The 19590-nt window shown below is 40.4% G+C and overlaps 3 protein-coding genes across 8 annotated transcripts; all 3 read left to right on the top strand.

Annotated features, from left to right (window-relative positions):
• Positions 1–5730: 5730 nt before the first annotated feature.
• Positions 5731–8373, top strand: LOC135642469 (long chain base biosynthesis protein 2a-like). The gene is made up of 12 exons (XM_065158641.1): positions 5731–5856; positions 5967–6032; positions 6218–6306; positions 6437–6582; positions 6668–6792; positions 6890–6983; positions 7054–7217; positions 7303–7464; positions 7536–7662; positions 7737–7903; positions 7978–8085; positions 8175–8373. The coding sequence occupies exons 1-12, from the start codon at positions 5731–5733 to the stop codon at positions 8250–8252; spliced, it is 1452 nt and encodes a 483-aa protein (XP_065014713.1). The 3' UTR covers positions 8253–8373.
• A 2050-nt stretch (positions 8374–10423) lies between these two features.
• Positions 10424–12945, top strand: LOC103992869 (protein transport protein SEC13 homolog B). Its single transcript, XM_018829158.2, has 3 exons — positions 10424–10520; positions 11115–12111; positions 12574–12945. Exon 2 carries the CDS (start codon positions 11157–11159, stop codon positions 12063–12065), a length of 909 nt encoding a protein of 302 aa, XP_018684703.2. The 5' UTR covers positions 10424–10520; positions 11115–11156; the 3' UTR covers positions 12066–12111; positions 12574–12945.
• LOC103992868 (NAC domain-containing protein 72) lies at positions 12572–19285 on the top strand. 6 transcript variants are annotated; one of them, XM_009412764.3, is made up of 7 exons: positions 12572–12688; positions 13643–14361; positions 15271–15440; positions 16769–17019; positions 17121–17303; positions 17513–17885; positions 18583–19285. In XM_009412764.3, the coding sequence occupies exons 3-7, from the start codon at positions 15278–15280 to the stop codon at positions 18858–18860; spliced, it is 1248 nt and encodes a 415-aa protein (XP_009411039.2). In that variant the 5' UTR covers positions 12572–12688; positions 13643–14361; positions 15271–15277; the 3' UTR covers positions 18861–19285. The 6 variants fall into 6 exon arrangements, with proteins under 6 accessions (XP_009411039.2, XP_065014921.1, XP_065014919.1 ...); XM_065158849.1 differs by having other exon boundaries at positions 15222–15440; positions 17513–17855; positions 18619–19285; XM_065158847.1 differs by having other exon boundaries at positions 15222–15440; positions 17513–17855.
• The last annotated feature ends 305 nt before the right edge of the window (positions 19286–19590 follow it).

Genomic DNA, 19590 nt, shown 5'->3' with positions numbered 1-19590 from the left:
TCAATCTTTTGTGTGCCCACCAAACACATTAACATGGTAATCTAAAGAAAGCAGCACTTGGAGTTTGGAATGTTCACCCATCTCCCTCTCCCCTGTTGTTCTTCTCTGTTCTGTTCCAATTGTATATATATTCCCTCGCAAAATCTACGGGCGTAGAGAAAGAGAGATGCCGTGCAATCCTCATGGCAGCTTCTCCCCCGAGCAAAGCTAGAGATAGGCCCTCATGCTTGCCTTGGACGGAGGGTGGAGAGGAGGTGCCGCTCTGCCTGTGTGCCCAACCAGCACGCTGCTACGTGCGAGCACGTGCAGCGGCACACTTGCACACACACGCTCACATGCGCACGTTCGGTGCGCCCCCCGATGCTTGCTGTTGCTCATCGCCAACACGGGCTTCGATCATGTGCGCTACGTCTTAGGGCTCTTTGCTCCACACGCGCGCGCGCGCACACACAAGCACAACCCTCCAACCAATGCACAACCACAAGCAGAGTAACATGCGTCGTTGGTAACCCCCATTCATCCTTTTCTTATTGGGTTCTTGATGGATTGCAGCAAACGATGGTCGAGAACTTGGTGTTGATCCCTTCGAGTTCCTATACAGATCGCTGCTATTGCAGTAAAGGAACACCGAGTATAAACACCTAGGGTCAATTACATCTTCTTTCCAAGCAAGCTCAGTGGCACAGGTCGCTGCTATTGTACCAAAGATAAGAGGTCTTCACAAGGTTGCTGCCATTTACTCAGCTGAGAGATACCGGCCATTCAAATGAGCTTTCAAACTGAGCTGCAAAACATCTGCAGAACAATCTCAGCAGTCAAATCCAAGCTTCGAGGTCAGCACAGACTCATCGTTATCCTCCGCCTTTACTAGACTTAAATTGGCAATTCATTGAGCATGTACTGGCTCTGATGCCCATTAAATATTCACTTCAAGGAACATGTGGCACTAAAAGCTTGTGTCTTTCATCGCCACCATTTTGGCAAAGAGTGCTACGGATTTCAGCAGGTAGCCAATCCTTTAGAACCTATCCCTCGTTGCACCTGACCGCATGAGACTTACGGTATCTTTATTAGAGCATGCTTGCATTAGATACAAAAGATAAATATTTATTTGAGAAAAATTATCATTGACATATTGATGAATTTGATCCGAATATATAAACATAAGATTATTCGAGGTGTCTACGATTTAGAAACGACGATATCTTAAGGTACAATCTGCATGAAAGCCGAGATCAGAAAAGAATTCTCAATCCGATCTCTCCTATACCGTTAATAATATGAGGTATACTAGTACGGGTGCAAGTAGTCCCCAAAAATTTTTATTTTCTATGTTAAAGGTGAGCTTTTATACCTGATCACAAATGGTAAGAAGAAAGCTTACGATTACCTTTATAGTCATAAATGATAATAAGTAAGCTTGCTTGTGATTGTCTTTCTGGTCATAAATGACATCGTCTTCTCCTCCCTGTTCGAGCACCATGTGACGATGATGTATTGAATGATCGATCGACAATGTATCCCCTATCATTTACCCCCCCCCCCCCGAAGGCATACTTAGGGCTTTTTTTGAGAGATGTTCAAAGTGCAATGTTTAATTTATCCGACATAAGAGCATTCGAGATTTCCTCTCGCGGGTTAGCTTTTCCTAGCTCGCATGCCTCGGACACATTTTTCCCTACATTTTTATTGGAATGGATTTTCCCTCATGCGGGTTAGGTTATCCTAATGCACGCTCCTTAAGCATATTTTATCTTATGCCTCCATCGTGATAGATTTTTTTTTTACGTAGGTTACGTTTCTTAACTCATGCTCCTTGGACACATTTAACCTTATGTCTCCATCGTGACAGATTTTTCTTCACGTGGTTGAGTTTTTCCAACTCATATATCTTGGGCACATTTAACCTTGTGCCTTTACGTGATGGATTTATCTTCACGTGGGTCGGATTTTCCTAACTCAACACATTCAACCTTATGCCTTCGTCGTCGCATATTTCTCTACATGCTGGTCGAGTTTTCCCAACTCATGTGTCTCGGGTATATTTTACTTATGCCTTCGTTGTGGTGAATTTTTTTTCACTTGGGTTAGATTTTCCCAATATATGCACCTTGGGCATATTCGACCTTATGCTTCTACCTGGGTGGATTTCTCATAAATAAGTTTTCTTGAGTCACGTATCTTGAACACATTTTACCTTGTGTCTCTACCATAGTGGATTTCTCTTCACACGAGTCGAGATTTTCTAACTCATGTATATTGGGCACATTCGACTTTATGTCTCCATTATAATAAATTTCTCTTAATGTGGGTTGAATTTTCCTAAATCATGCACCTTGGGCATATTTTACCAAATACTTCTACCATGGTGGATTTTTTTTTTTCATGTGAGTTAAGTTTTTTCGACTGATGTACCTCGAGCACATTCTCCACCATGACAGATTTTTCCTTATGCAAGTTGAGTTATCTGACACATGTCTTAGGCATATTTTACTTTATACCTCAGTCGTAATATATTTCTCTTCATATGGGTCAGGTTTTCTCAACTAATGCACCTTGGACACATTTAGTCTTGTGCCTCCGCCATAGCAGATTTCTCTTCATGTGGGTCAGGTTTTCCTGACTCAAGTGCCTCAAGCACATTCGGTCTTGTGCTTTTGCTATGGTGGATTTCTCTTCATGCGGGTCAAATTTTTTCGACTCATGCTTCTTGGGCACATTTGATCTTATACTTTCACTGTGACGAATTTCTCTTCATATGAGTTGAGTTTTCCTAACTCACACACCTTGGGCACATTTTACCTTGTACCTCTTGTCACAGACTTAGTTGGTTTTGCCAAAGTCGTGTGGCACCCTTGCGTATCCGTCCGCAAAGGTCAATCTCTCTGAAATCTCATATTGTCTCTTAGGACCTACAAAAGAAAAAATGAATTATGGAAAGTGCCTCACCTGGGTTCCATAAGCAATCATTTCAGGAAACACTTTATAACCAATGCAAATTACACTTTATAAGCTCTGATTGGTCATACAACAAAGGATCTAAAATGGTTTACTATAGACTGAAATCTCTCACAAGTGTCTACATGACATACATTTATTTACAAGCCTAAAATGACCACTAAACCCAACTAAATTGGAGCTGTTAAGCCTTCGATCGTCCCTCTACATATTGTGCAAAGCATGAACAAACCATAAGACATAGATATACATGAGCATTATATTAAACACCATGTTTATAATTTTGTCCATGACATTCTCCCTCACTTATTCCTTCGACGTCTTCGTCGAAGCCTTTGCCGACATTTTAACTCCTTGCCTTTATTGTAACTCCTTGCCTTTATTGAGTCTTCAATCATCTGCTTTAGTTGCAATGTGCCACTTGGCTCCTAGCTGCTCTCCACTATTGTTGTCAAGTAATCGAACTTTTGATCCGCCATGCTGCTTCAACTCGCTAATGACTCTGACTCTAGTATGGGGTTGGCTGAGTTGTGTTGATCCATGTTGGTTCCTTTGGATAAAGGAAAAGACCATCCTCACTATGTGTTAGTCTCTCAAATACCTCATACTGCTTCAATTGAGTGGATGCTTATTGGAGCTTTAACGAGCATCGCCTCGTAAACTTTTGAAGTTTTTAGGTCATTCCTCTACAAAATTTACCCATCGACTCTTCATTCACTTAGTTGTCACTTCCAAGTAGGTTCGCATCACTTCCGCTTTCGATTAACATTCTGTCTGAAAATTAAACGGATAATCTACTCTCAATAGCACTGATAACCATTGGTGAGGATTTGACAACTATTGTCTTTCATTAGGTTTCTTAGAAAGGTCTTTGAACATGTGTAAAGCTCCTCTGCTGGATAGATAAAAGAATTAGGGTACTCGATTTCGCCTATTCTCTTAAAAGTTGAATAGGTAAAGGTTACTTGACTTTGCCTACCTCCTCAATGGTTGTACTTTATGTATCGAGCTGGTTATTGACCTTCGCCTGCTCTTTGCTCACACTTTTGAAGCACTCGAAGTGTTTGCGCTCTTTGCGTTGAGTTAGCTACTATGATTCACCTTCTCAATGTCATCGAACTTCTGGAATGCAAGAAATTCACCCCAACTTGGAGTAAGTCTTTAATAGTTTTGGTCGCCTATGGGATTGTACCGTCTTCTCCATCAACCCTACTACCTACTCCATTGAGTAGCAAAGGTACAGCACCGCGTACTGTCTGCTTCGTTCACTGGTCATGCACTCTTGCACGACCCGAAGTCCTTCACTTTCAGCTATCTTAATGAGAAGCACTGACACTTTCGACCGATGACTCCTCCCCTTATTTTGTAGTTCTTTAGAGGCTCATTTATATTGATGACTAGTTGGTATCTTCCCCTATTAGTGAAGGACGATTATAGGGAGTCATTTGTCTGAGTTACCATTGTACGAGATAAGAAAAAGTGGTCATTTGTGTCGAACGACTGAAAAGGGGGAGATGGATTTCGTAGTCAAGGATTAATGCTACCCGAAAAAAAGGAAATGAGTTTTGCCGTCAAGGTTTAATACTCCTGAAAAAGAGGAAGATAGATTCCGCCGTTAGAAATTGATGCCCCTTTAAGTCGAGCATGCTACTTTTCCTGAAATCATGGTTGACAAGGGAAAGATCATTTCCCTATTATTTATAGGGTCTTTTACCCTCGTTATTGTCTAGGTGGAAGTGGGTCCCTAGGTGAGTTAGTAGGTCAAAGCTAATATTACTGTTAGGAATGCTCTCATCGGTGGCTCTTCTATACTTAAATTAACAAACTAATTAGATTATTTGTGAGATCAAGATATAGTGAATTCCGTACGATACCTCGGTCATTAAAAACATGAGGCACCAATCACAAGCATAAACATCGTTGTATCATTTCGAGTTCAGATTGTGATTGTGATTGTGATCAGACATACGACATCGATCAGAAGACGAAGGAATAACTGGTTGACTGACTAGAACTGACGCCGAGGTGTCGATCACCTCATCCAGCTCCTAACAAAAGTCAACCTTAGTAGAGCCATCGGAAATTGGGTATCAGAAATCCGGTAAAAACTATATCTGGTGTGCCTGATACGTCAAAAGAGTACCATTTGAGCGTTTCGTTTTGTACAGGTTCATGCCGTCCACCACACTGTACGTTACTGTACAAGGATGACGTTTAACTCATTTATTGAACTTGCTCAGATGTTCCATGAGGAAGAAGATAACTTTCATCAACTCACGCAAAAGTCAAAGCCCACCATCATTGTTTCCTCTCCGCACGACAACTGATGAGGTCCACTCCATGATCATCTCTAGTCAACGTTCACAAGATAAGACAAATAAATACGCCATGTTTAAACATCTTTTGTGTCACTCTGTTCATAACTCTCGACGACGACAAGGAGCGAATCGTCCCCCATGAAGTAGATCGGGGAAGAAGGTGGGCTAACAGGAACTTGGTCAAAATGCCGCCGGGCTCATCACCACCCCACATTGGTCCCACTCCTATTCAGCGCTGCGCTCGCCCCCCCGATCTCTCAACGCCAACCAAACAACAACACGGCATTAAGCCGCAATTCCCACGCGCAAAGCAGCCATTAAAAGCCCGACCTTCCCGCGCCCACTCTCCCCACCAAGTCCTCTCCCCGTATCAGCACGAGGCATGACGCTGCGGCTCCTCCTCCCACCGCTGCCCGCTATCCCCCCGGTCGCCGTCCCGCGGGAGGTCCGGCGGATGGTGAGGCTGACGTACCTGACTGCGCTCACCACGTTCTTCGGCTACATCCTCCTCATCGCCTTCGGTGTCCTCCGAGACCTCGTCCGCAAGCTCCTCGACTGGTTTAAATCCGACGACCTCAAGGTGGCGCTTCCAACTTCCATCGTCATCGAGAGTCAGAGGCGTTGGCTTCGTTTCATCTGCACTTCGCGGTCCGAAATGCAATAACGGATTCGGGTTTGATTTGTTCACAGGGTTACGCTCCGATATGCCCACCATTTGAGGATTTCTACACCCGCCGAATCTATCACCGTATACAGGTTTGTCTCCCGTCGTCCGTTGGTTTCATTATTTGCTTAAACGGGTCGGATATAAATCCTTACCCGATAAGACTAATAAGAACCCAATCCGGTCGGATATAAATGGAGCTTTGAACCTTGGGTTGTTGAATGAGCATTGTGGCAGAAGAGTATACATGTGGATGATTCATGTACATATTTGATAGGACTGCTTTGGTCGACCAATCGCAAGTGCAGCAGATGCTTGGATCGATGTGGTCGAGCGGCATTCAAATGACAACGACAAGACTCTCCGGTAGGTTGATGTGATTTCTGTGGAGAACAAAGAGAACTCTTGTTTGGTCTATGGAGATGGCTGCAAGCCTTCGTCTGTAACACTCGTGGCCAACAACAGCACTGATCTCGTCTTCCTCTCACCCATGCAGCCGGACCTCGAACACCTCGAGATGCCTCAACCTTGGATCATACAACTACCTTGGTTTTGCAGCAGGAGATCGATACTGCACTCCTCGTGTCGTCGAGTCTCTTAAGAAATATGCATCTGGCACTTGCAGTGCTCGGGCCGACGCAGGTACGAGAAGTCTGCTTCTTTTGCTGCAGAAAGATATGGTTTTGCTTCAAGGGTTTAGGGAGTTCTGCTTGCCACGGCTATGCAGGCACCACTAAGTTGCATATCGAGCTCGAGGAACTGGTCGCGAGATTTGTCGGAAAGCCATCGGCCATCACTTTTGGCATGGGATATGTGACCAACTCTTCCATAATTCCTGCGCTAGTTGGAGAGGTCTGCACAATATATATATATTTATATATGATCGGATTCAGCATGCACGGAAGAGTTTAGATAGTCATGTGAGTTCTCTTCTCATGCTTCTGAACAGGAAGGACTCATCGTTAGTGATTCCTTCAACCATAACTCGATCATCAATGGTGCTCGAGCTTCCGGTGCAACGGTGCAGGTTTTCCGACACAACAGTGAGTACTGCGACACTCAAGCATGAGATACTGCTGAATTCTGCAGCATTAAACTCCCCTGTGGTGACAGGTCCATCGCACTTGGAAGAGGTGCTGAGAGAGCAGATCGTCAAGGGTCAGCCTGGCACTCACACACCATGGAAGAAGATACTTGTCATTGTCGAGGGGATATATAGCATGGAAGGCGAGTTCTGTAAGCTACCTGAGATAGTAGCCATCTGCAAGAAGTACAAGGTTTAGCAACACTCCTCGACACTGAGATCCTCCTATTCATGGCGGACGTTCTCCTGACCACAGTAACATGATCTTTCTGGATCAGGCGTACGTATACTTGGATGAGGCTCATAGCATCGGAGCGGTGGGCAAATCTGGCAGAGGCGTTTGTGAGCTGCTTGGGGTGGATCCAGCTGACGTTGACATCATGATGGGAACTTTCACCAAGTCTTTTGGATCCTGTGGAGGCTACATTGCAGCATCAGAGGTAATACATACTTCTTTGATCATTGGATGGATTCGAGTTATCTTTCCACTTAACCCGAATCCATTCCTCAGGAGATCATCCAACACCTGAAGCACGGTTGCCCTGCTCATCTCTACGCGACTTCCATGTCGCCACCTGCTGTTCAACAAGCCATATCTGCAATCAAGGTTGTTCTCGGAGAAGACGGATCAAACCGAGGTAAGAGCGCTCGCTTGATTCCAGGGATGATGATGATGCCATGCACCTAACTACGACTTGCTGGATCGAACCAGGAGCTAAGAAACTTGCGCGGATCCGCGAGAGCAGCAACTACTTCCGGTCGGAGCTCAAGAAGATGGGCTTTGTGGTGCTTGGAGACAACGACTCGCCGGTCATGGCGATTATGCTCTACAATCTGGCGAAGCTCTCCGCCTTCTCTCGGGCGTGCTTGAGGCAGAACGTGAGTGCGTGGTCAGCAACCGTGCCGTCCTGCTTCCATGCTCATGTGTGCTAGCTTGCATCGATGTGTTGCAGGTCGCGGTGGTGATCGTGGGGTATCCGGCGACGCCAGTTCTCCTGGCCAGGGCAAGGATCTGCATCTCTGCTTCGCACACCAGAGAAGACCTGATCAAAGGCTTGAAGGTAGAGGCCCAATTTGTGACAACCACTGTTAAGTTCACTGACGCTGTTGATGTCTGTCCTCTTTAACTACGTGGGAACAAGTTTTGCAGGTCATCGGCGAAGTTGGTGGCCTTGTGGGGGCGAAATGCCTCCCTGCCGAACCAGAGAAGGCAAAGAAGATGGACTGAGAGAATCAGTAGAGAGGAGGAAGAAGAAGAACCTAGCTGTGACCTCCATGTCTAGTTCTATCAATCGTTTGTTTGGCATGCAAAGCCTTGTTGATATTATCATCAGAATTGCAATTTCTTCCTCCCTGCCTTGTGTTCATATAATTGTTTGCAATCTTATATCCACAATCTGTATGAATAATTGGGGATTCTTTTGATGGTATCCATCAATTGGATGAGATGAGTGGGAAATAAGAAAATATAAAGGACAATAGAAAAGAAGCTTCATTAAAACCAACAAGAAGATATTTATGGCTTTGATTTGACTCCTGAGATTATCCTGAATAATAATATGCATGTAGTCAACTCAGCTGTCATTGTTAAGTAATCAGTCCTGATATTCAATTTTTTAAATGTCCATTTGGCTTATTCTTATCTCCAATTTAAAGCAAATACAAAGGTCAAAATTTTAATATATTTTCTTTAAATTATAATAAGTATTATAATATTTTTTCATAAAAACTCTTATAAAATTTTATATTTTAAATATAATTTTATCATGACACTCTTATCCACTTTTGGAAAAAGTAGATAAGAGTTATTAATTTGATTATAGAATTTTTTTAGTATATATTTATAACAAATAATTAAATATTAATTGACTTAACTAATTATGAAGACACATATTAGATTTTATCTAATACTTAAATATCAATTATCGTAGAAATCAGTGGAGCACATTATTGCTTTCCATACTCAAATGTCATTATATGATACTTCGAACATCCTAATGTATAACACCTTTTCAATCATGTTATGATGCCCAAAATCATATATCTATCTATAACTCTATCAATTCCTTTGCTTAGCTCGATAAAGAATTTGAACTTCGTTTTTTCGGGAATGTGCACCCGAAACTATATATGACAATGCTTTTCGAACTTAAGCAATGAGTGGAAGAAACACTCTCAATCTTCGTTGATCAGTTCACCAACGAAAACCCAACTCGCATGAGAAGAAATCCGTCACAATGGATGCACATGGCAAAATTGTCTAAAACGCATGAGTCGAGAAAACCCGACTCGCATGAGAAAAAATCTGTTACAATAGAGGTATAAAACAAAAATATGCCCAAGAGGAGTTGGGAAAACCCGACCCATATGAAAAGAAATATGTTACGGTAAAGGCATAGGGGCAAAATATGCTTATGATGTATGAGTTAAGAAAATCCGACTCATATGAGAAGAAATCCACTATGACAAAAGCACAGGCCAAAATGTGCCTGAAACACATGAATCGGGAAATCCCGACTCACGTAAAAAAATTTGTCACGATGAAAGTAAACGTGCTTGAGGTATATGAGTCAAAAACTCACTCACATGAGGAGAAATCTATTACGACAAATGCACATGATAAAATTTATCCAATATACATGAGTCGAGAAAATCTGATCCGTATAGAATAATCTTTTACAATGAAGGCATAAGGCAACATTTATTTGAGATACGCGAGTTAGAAAAATCTAACTCATATGAAAAGAAATTCACTATGACGAAGTTGTAAGACAGAATATGTCCAACCATGAGTTAGGAAAACTCGATCTATAAGAGAAGATCTCGAACACTCTCGTATCGAATGAATCGAATCTTATATTTTAAACTCCTCTCTCCCAAGAATCCTAAAACATGCTTCCGGGGGAGGGACAAATGACAGGGAATATACCGTTAACTAATCACCATCCAACGTATAATCGTCACATAGACAACAGTGCAAAGTAACATTCCATGAAATATCCCTTAAAAATAATTTAAGGGATATTTTAAGTATTCTTTAAGTTAGAGATATTATTTTAAAAAAAGTACCTTTAAAAAATATCTAATATATAAATATTTTATAGAAAAATCTTCCTAAGAAAATCATCCATCCTCAACTACACTTGACTATTTATTTCTCCTTAAAATCATTAGTATTACTAACTTTTATGAGCAAGAAAAATGAAAACAATTAATAATAAAAACTGTTTAAGGAACTTCGTTCGGTTCAAGTTTTACTTGATACGAACCAAATTCAACTAAACCGCAATCAATATGCCTCACCATAAGCCCTACGTGAATTAAGCCCAATAACTTTATGGCATAATTGGGCCGGTGTAGAGGCCCATTACATGAACGAGTCGCGTTTGTTAATCTCGCTTGGTTTCCGAGGCCATAAAGCAACATGAGACACGGAGGAGCATCGTGCCCGGGATCCATCCGCTTGGTAGCTTCCGTGCTCGATCTTTCTCCACAGGTAACAGCCGCGCTGCTCTTTAATTCCTTCTCTTTGATTCGTTTCCTTCTGCATAGATCTTGCTTTGATATTTTTTCTTCTCCCCGTTTCGTGGATTTCTCGTTGCTTTTCTTTAACCTATATTTAGGGCTTCTGGATCTCTTGATGCGCGAGCTTTTTTGCTATGGAAACCTTAGTTACCTTGAATTCGAATCGAAAACTGTTCTAAAAGTTCAGGCTTTTACAACTCTATCTCGCTTCTTGTCGCTGATCTCTGTACCCAACACGGTTATGTCTGATTGCTTCTTCACCGTCTTAATTCAAGACATATGAACGTTAGCAAAACAACTTCTTTTCAGGGGACAAGTAAAGATTTTAACTAAGATCCATGTAATTGCTAATGCAACTGTATGTTATCTGTATGCCAATGGGTTATTTGACGAATTATTTGATGTTTTGATGATAATTTGTCAATATATTTTCTTTGCATCTGGGTTAGATCTAACATTTTCAATTGGCTGTTTAGTATTCATATCCATTATGGTCTTGGTGCATTTTTGTGCTGCTAACTATGTGTTGCTAGGTCATAAATAACACAGAAGTATTTGGATGCAGAGTTTTTGGGTGAGTATAAGTTCCTAGTTTGGAATTGAAGCAATGCCTTCCCAGAAGATAGAGACAGGTCACCAGGATATTGTTCATGATGTATCGATGGACTACTACGGCAAGCGCCTGGCCACGGCTTCTTCTGATGCGTCTATTAAGATCATCGGGGTCAGTGGTTCTTCGCACCAGCATCTTGCAACATTGACCGGCCACCAAGGTCCAGTGTGGCAGGTCACTTGGGCCCACCCCAAGTTCGGATCCATGCTGGCCTCTTGCAGCTATGATGGTAGGGTGATCATCTGGAAAGAAGGGAGCAAGCCTGACGAGTGGTCTCAGGCTCATGTTTTCACCGAGCACAAATCCTCTGTCAATTCCATCGCATGGGCGCCATACGAGCTTGGCCTCCGCTTGGCAAGTGGTTCCTCGGATGGGAATATATCGGTCTTCACGGCTCGAACGGATGGTGGCTGGGAAACCACTAGAATTGACCAGGCACACCCAGTTGGTGTGACTTCGGTGTCCTGGGCCCCAGCTTTGGCCCCTGGTGCACTTGTTGGTTCAGGCCAGTTTTATCCTGTCGAAAAGCTCGTCTCTGGTGGCTGTGATAACACGGTTAAAGTGTGGAAACTTTACAATGGTATATGGAAGATGGATTGTTTTCCTGCACTTCAAATGCATGCTGATTGGGTGAGAGATGTGGCTTGGGCACCGAATCTGGGGCTCCCTAAATCTACCATTGCAAGTGCTTCGCAGGATGGCACCGTTGTCATATGGACCGTGGCAAAGGAAGGTGAACAGTGGGAGGGTAAAGTTCTGAATGATTTTCACAATCCTGTGTGGAGGGTTTCTTGGTCACTTACAGGGAGTATATTGGCTGTGGCTGATGGGAACAACAATGTCACCTTGTGGAAAGAAGCAGTAGATGGGGAGTGGCAGCAGGTGATGACAGTTGAGCCTTAGATATTTATATTTCTGGTTCATCAGATAGCCTGCAATCACATTTTGGGTAATAAACTAGTCTCTTTATCCCTCCTTTATTCATAGGAAGCTAAGATTGTTGTTCTAATTATGCAATGATTTTTCTTCGTACTGAAAAACATTTCTTATCATGGCTGTCTTAGTGAGATAATTGGAAGATGTTCTTTATGAGCTATTACAACGTGCTTCTTTTACAATTTTCACATATATGGTATGTGTTTCTTTAATCGTTGTTGGTATCAAATGACATGTTTGCATGTGGTATTGATGAGACATGATGTTTGTTGGTTAAGATTGCTCCACCACTGGCACTGTAGCTACCATCTCAACCAATTTGGTTGTCACCTAAATTCCATCCTGTTCTTTGGGTTGCCGGATTTTGTGATGGACTTTTATCAAGTTTCTTAATAGATATGATAGCTTCAGGTCTTGGTTGTCTGGTCAATTTGGTTCTATTTCTTTGGTATTTGAAAGAACAATTAAATTGTAGGGGACAATAATGAAGAATGGTGACTCAAAGAAGGTCTACAAGGCATTACAGAAACGCAATTGCTGCAATGTGATAGAATTACCAGAAGATCTACAAGAGTCAACACCTCTTGAAAGTATGTTTAAGTGGATAATTTGGTTGAAACCCTTTTGATTTTGTTCTTATTTCTCTTGCCCTGTCTTTTGACTCCTTATCTTTCATTTTTGGAACTATGTTGAAAACATTCTTAATCCAAAGAATTCCTCCTGAATTATTAAGTTTGTAGTTTGGTGATGGAATGGTATTCAAAATTTGTGACGTTTATTCATAATCAAGTTTGACATTATTGTCATCCATTAAATATATGCCAAAGTTAGTGATCAGTTGATGTCAGCAACTTCTCTCTATCGAATGCCTGTCATTTTCTGCATCAGTTTCATGGTGTAGTTCGATATGAAAGCACATCATCTTCTCTCCTTTTCGTTCCTTACCTTCCTTCTTTGCCTCTGTCTCCTTATTGATCAGTTTCATTATGGTTATGATAGATACTTGAGATTGTCTATGGCTTATGTTACTGTACATGTATAGGTATGTTCCAGAATTGATATATGATTTATTCGAAACTGTCACATAATGATGCATTATTATTTTCGTATCAATGGTTCATGCATAGGTGTAGGTATGTTCGAGAATTGATATATGATTTATTCGAAACCGTCACAGAATGATGTATTATTATTTTCATATCAATGGTTCAGTGTAGGTATGTTCGAGAATTGATATATGATTTATTCGAAACCGTCACAGAATGATGCATTATTATTTTCATATTAATGGAGGCATGCAGATGTGTGTTTGTGCATACAAAAATGACAAGTTTTTAGGTTCTTAAAAGTTTGTCCATTAATTTAATAGTCATACTTGCTGGTATAAATAATTTCGTAAATATACGATAAACCCTCGTCTGCACGCTGGTATTATACATAATAACACATCGTTTATCACAGTTCGACAAAACGCTTTTGATGTCGCAATTGGTCCAAAAATAGAATAAAATATTGAGCTCTACTGACTTGTTTAATTGCTACAGCCCGGCATTGAATGATCAAGACGCGCCCACGTCGCACCTGTTGTGATGTGGATGCGATGAGACCTCGTCCGCATGCTTCCAAAAGCACCACCACATTAAAAGGCGCGTCAATACCACCAACGATTACGATCACGACATGAAATCTAAAGTTGTTTAGATTCTGCAGTAATTTTCGTCAGAGGAATGCTATCAAATAGGCAGTCCACTGCGCATGGATGGTGGGGACGGTCAACATGCAGTGAACGTGGACGTGCACAGGATAAGACAGTCACGCTTTCGTGGTCTAGAAGCGAAGGCCTTTTGACCTTGGAGCCAAGTCCCACGTGGAATGGGCCCCGCCAACGCCACCGACCGGGGACCACTCGGTTGTCCCTACCCGGCGAACGAGGGCTGAGTACACGTCGGCGATCCGATTCCGCGTGCCCAGAGACGCGTCCCACCACTACATGTGACCGTTTGTCGCGCCGTTTAACACTGTTTCCGGTGTCCTCTTTCTTCTCACTAAGCGCGATAACGATGCGAATATTCCGTGACACAATTAACGGCGGCGTGACCTGGGTGACGTCATCGTTTCCCGGGCAGGGCCAACAGCTCCCCCTCAGTGCGCTTAAACTCACCGCGGGCTGTACGTTTTCCCCTGGGTTAAGATCTGCTGCCATCATCTCGATATAAACTCCCATCGCGCCGCCCCCTTCGGTGCGGAGAGGTTCGGATTCGAGGTTAGATTCAGAATTCTAGCTTTGATTCTTTTCGTTCTGATCACGGTTCTAATTCTTGGGTTTTGTTGATAACAACAAGTTCGTTCCTTCCGAGGGACTTCGTCCTTTTCCTCGCCTTTGGAATCACCTTGATGAGAATTGCTTTGTTCTTTTTGCAATTTTGAGAAGGCGCTGAATTGTTCGGAACCCCACCGATGGTTTCTCTCGCACTCTGTTGGGGCACTCGTTTCAATCGTGGGAGTGAATTTTGGATATAAGGAAATTCTTTGTTGGTTTTGGCAGATTTGGGTGTTTTCGCTCGTAATTTAGTTCATCTTTGCTATGTTTGTGTATGTACGCATTCTGATTCATATCTTTGGACTAAGTCTTGGTTTTTCTTCGGTATATGTATGCTTTCAGCGGTGATGCTGTCATATTTTGCATAAATTTTGACTGATGAGTGCTACCATAAAGATCTTCAGTTCATATCACCTTACATTTCCGAATTTAGTGCTTTTTCGTTTCCTGTGTTTTTTTTTTCTATTAACCTCAAATTTCAGATCCGGTGTGCCAGCATAAAAATATCTTCAGTTCATATTCACCTTACCTTTCCAATTTTACTGTTTGTAGGCGTTTTTTCTCTATAGATTTCAAATTTCCGGATTTGGTTCTCCCTTCTGGTTTTATTGGTATGCATGGATTCTTTAGCCTGTTTGGCTAGCAAACAGATAGTCTGACTTGTGATGTAGTTGTTTATGGAAATTCGATCTTTGCTTGACAAGCGAGGCTAGTTTGTTACAATCCGTCCTTGCTGTCTTCTCCATTTGTTGCACTTGTTGTTATCTTATGCAAATATTTGTTGTGCTTATTTTCACCTTTAGGTTTAGTCGAGCTTATCAATTCAGGGTCTGTATATATATATCAATTCAGGATTGACATGTGCCCTTCTGCAATTGAGTCTGTGCCAGTTGGCATTGACATTCATTCACCTGATGAAGAACTTGTACTGTTCTTGGATCAAAGGAAACCTGGGGATGCCACTCCAGACAATGTTGTCACTGAAGTGAATCCTTTCAACGTTGAACCATGGAATTCTCCTGGTTAGTTTTGGTTCATATTCCAGTTGTCCGTTATATATTCTTGTCATAATGGCTTTCACAATTAAGGTATCATAATGTAAAATATTGATTTGTGAAGTCCAAGTCTTTCTTGCAGTAATGTGGTTGTTAGTAAAATTGTAAACCATCTTCTAGGACTAATTGGTGTTGATTGGTTTCAACTTTGAATGATTTTAGCTCGTTACAAGTCATGGTATCTTTATAAGGGAATACAATAGTTTTAGACTTTTAGTAGCCGTATATCATGACTGATGATGATTGTGCAGAGCTTTTCTGATAGCAAAATGTTGTTAACCTCAGTTGTCATATATCCTCTGTAATATAACTAAAAGAGTTTGTTCAGGAATCATAACTGGGTTTACTTGTTGTGCTTACTATTTTTATAAGTTATGCTTACTATTTGTTTTATGCTCATTAGATCTTAGTACTCAGAAGTTTATTATGACGACGTTAGTTTTAGATTTTCCGGATGGAGGATTACCATTCTTGATAAATTGTGGTATTAATTATCTTTATTTAGTAGGAAGACATGGATGCTCATTTCTAGAAATGAACAGCAACATTTAATAATTAAATCCATTTTTGTTGCTTCTATGTTTTTCGTTTCTTCTGTGAGCTGTTGGTTTAGACAGAATGATGCTGCTCAGATCTAAAAATGAATTAGTTTCTATGGTTAATTTGGTGTATTCTGTTGTTCATTTGGCTATATCCTTTAACAAATTCAACGCCCAGTAGGTCACAAATGTTTAACATGAAACTGAAAGAATGAATCAGGGTCCTAGTTATCTATGATATATTTTCCACTGTATCCATACAAAGAAACTAAATATATGAATTAATTGTACAACAATAGTGCATACTTATCACAGATAGGTCATGTGACATGCATCTTGAGAGCTGGAGCAAACTGCTATGAAAATACAAAACGAGGATGACTTTAATCATAAGGCAAATTTTGGATGGGAATTTAATATGTTGTCATCAATTTGCACACCTTAGGCTAAGGTGCCAATCACATGGATCCTTGACAGTTGAAACTTTCAAGAGCCCCTGACAAATGCATTGATATTTGTTAAAGAGGGAACAACTGTATGTGAAATAATGTTATCCAATTAAAAGAATTAATAAGGGAAGCACTGAATTTAACAAGCATCCATCTAATTACTGTTGTTTGTGCTGCAAGTTGAGTAAGCTGTGACTGAGTGAGATCAGCTTCTCCAACATCAATTCCACCCTGTTTTTTCTTTTTTCAATTTGCGTTTACTAGAAAGCTTTGAGTAAGGAGCTGACATGGTCAAGATGTTATGCAGAAAACATTTGGTATCTGTACCATTCAGGGGCCCCGAGATCTCCTAATGGGAACTCTGAAATGAAAGTAACAAGATCTGGATATTGGAAGCCTACAAATGATCTTAAAATTTATACAAGTACCTGCGCTATTGGTAGAAAAATGACCCTGGAATTTTATAGAGGCAAAGAACCTTTTGGAGAAAGAACTGGGTGGGTGATGTATGAGTATCAGGCGGAACAGCATATGTCAAATGGATATAATTCCTCAAAGGTACTCAATTAAGTCTTAATCCTTATTTCTTATATCTCTTGACAAATAGTTAATCTATAGAACCTCATTAATAGAATTTGCTATTTCACATGATTTTACAGAAGAACTATGGTTCCTTGTGTAGAGTCTTTCAGCAAACTGATAGAAGGACAAATCAAGAAGAACATTTTTTTTCTGCTAGTGCAGGTGATTCTGGTGGTGAGTACATAGAACGAATATTGTTGACCCTTCTAGAGAAAGAAGAGGGCAACTCATCCTCGAGGATTTCAGCCAACAATTCCCAGGTATTGGTTATATCTTTCCTTTAACTGTGGTTCCTTTCTCAGCAACAAGAGCTATTAAGTGCCTTGTGCTCTTAATATTTTACTGACAACAAGAGCTGTTAATGTTGTAGCGAAAATAACTTTAGCAGATCTATCTATATTACAATGCTAAGATCTTTTCTTTTTGACTTCACTCTAGTGCTTACTGAGTTTGACATACTCTAATATAGACTGTCGCTGAGAAAGGTCAGGAGCAATCAGCATTGTCCAGCAGGAGGCCTGATGAGCCTTTACCTGAGAATTCTAATGAGAACATGTTTGGAACTTGTGATTTTTCAAATGGAGAATTCTTGGAGATAAATGATCTATATTGTCCGGAGATACCTTCAGCTAGTTCAGATAATTCTAGCCTCATGTCAGTAAATTCTGATGAATTCTTTGATACTGATGCATTATTGAGGGATATTGAGGCTGACCATGGTCTTGGAGTAGAAGAAGAGCTTACGTATCACAGGTTCAGTATCTCTGGACCTACAGAATCAAGTCAGGTGGTTATCAGGCCTTCCCCACCAGGTATATCAACTCTGGTCCCCTTCCATTGTAGTAAGTATTTCTGATAAACTATGCATTTTTAAATAAGATTTTTGTTACTCAAATAACTCGCAATTGATTTCATGGTCCTGTACGCGAACTTGTCGGTATCTACTCGTAGATCCTTCAATGTATTTAGTGAGATTTTAGGCAATAATATGTGTTTCACTGCTCACTAGTCTTCTATCATATGCTATCTTACAACCAAGTGGATAAAATCACTCCTGGTTATATTTTTATTTTCTAGCATGATTGGGATAATGACCTCACTGTTACTTCTTTATTAATATGTTTTTAATTTATTGATTTTCAATAACATGCTTTTGCAGGGTTGTTATCCATGATTATCATCTAAAGTCATCAGTCTCAGAAATTATTAGCTACTAATATTGTTCATAAACAAACAACAAAAGAAAGAGACATTTCCCTCCATCCAGGTCTTAGCAATCAATTGTTATTAAATTATAAAACAGAGACTACAGTAGGATAGCAGCTGGTAAACTTGATCTCTCTCAAGTTGTCCACTCCAATTCCATAATATTCCCTTGAAGTTATCTTTTTTTTTTTCTATATGTTATGTTTTCATTTTATTGAATTCTGGGTTATCATCCCTTCATTTTATGTCTAAAATTATCCGTTGTTTTATCACCCAATTTTGGATATCTTAATGTTATTTTTTGCAGCTATCAGTCTGTATTCTTGTACACAGGTTCAATTAATAGAACTGCTGATCTTGTGATTGAAGATAGCAATCCAGCAAGTTGGTTGATTAGAAATGGAGTGACTTCACACCCAGAACATTCCTCATCAACTGATGAGTTGTGGCACGATGGAAAGGCTTCTACAACTAGTAAATCTCAGGGCAGTCAGGCCAACCGAATTGCCGATACCACACATAGATGCAGGACTTTAAAGGGGAATGGATTAAAATCAGTCCGAAAGATTGCAAAGATAGGAAGAAAATACTGTTGCTTCGGATCATTTTGATATAACCTGCCTCGTCATACTGGTTAGAGAGGAGATAGGAGTATAGTCTTGGGTTTCAAAACCCAGAAACAAACTTCTTGGTAATGCAAGTGTTTGATGTTTTAGCTGTAAGCCAACACAAGGAGTTGTAGAGAAGATTGGGAACTTAAAACACCCCTCTTGAAGTCAACTGGCAAATCTAAATTGCAGATTTCAAAGTGCTACTGCCTGATGTATTTAGGTTCCTAGGGTTTATTTTATTTGTTTCACGGAAGTCTCATACATGTGGTTGGAGTATATGCATCTTGGAATTCTCTCCACATTTACCTGTAAGGCAGCAAATAACACAGTTTTGTACATTTTGTTGATATAACGTGGTTTCTTTTATCTTAAACAATTGCATTGTTCAATCAATAATTGCATATATACACATTGATTTCATCTGATTGTGGTGATTATTTTTTGGCAGATGTTATGATTTGCTGGATTGTTTTATCTTCAAATCATTCATTTGCTAATGAACGCAGAACTTTATCTTCAAATCATTCATTTGCTAATGAACGCAGAACTTTATATATATATATATATATATATATATATATATATATATATATATATATATATATATATATATATATATATATATATATATATATATATATATATATATGTGTGTGTGTGTGTGTGTTTGTTGTGTGTTGTATATATATAGTGTGTGTGTGTTGTGTGTTGTATATATATATATAAATAA

The sequence above is a fragment of the Musa acuminata genome, chromosome BXJ3-7 (genome assembly GCF_036884655.1).
Source record: "Musa acuminata AAA Group cultivar baxijiao chromosome BXJ3-7, Cavendish_Baxijiao_AAA, whole genome shotgun sequence".
NCBI lineage: Eukaryota > Viridiplantae > Streptophyta > Magnoliopsida > Zingiberales > Musaceae > Musa > Musa acuminata.
This window is presented reverse-complemented; position numbering and strand designations above follow the sequence as displayed.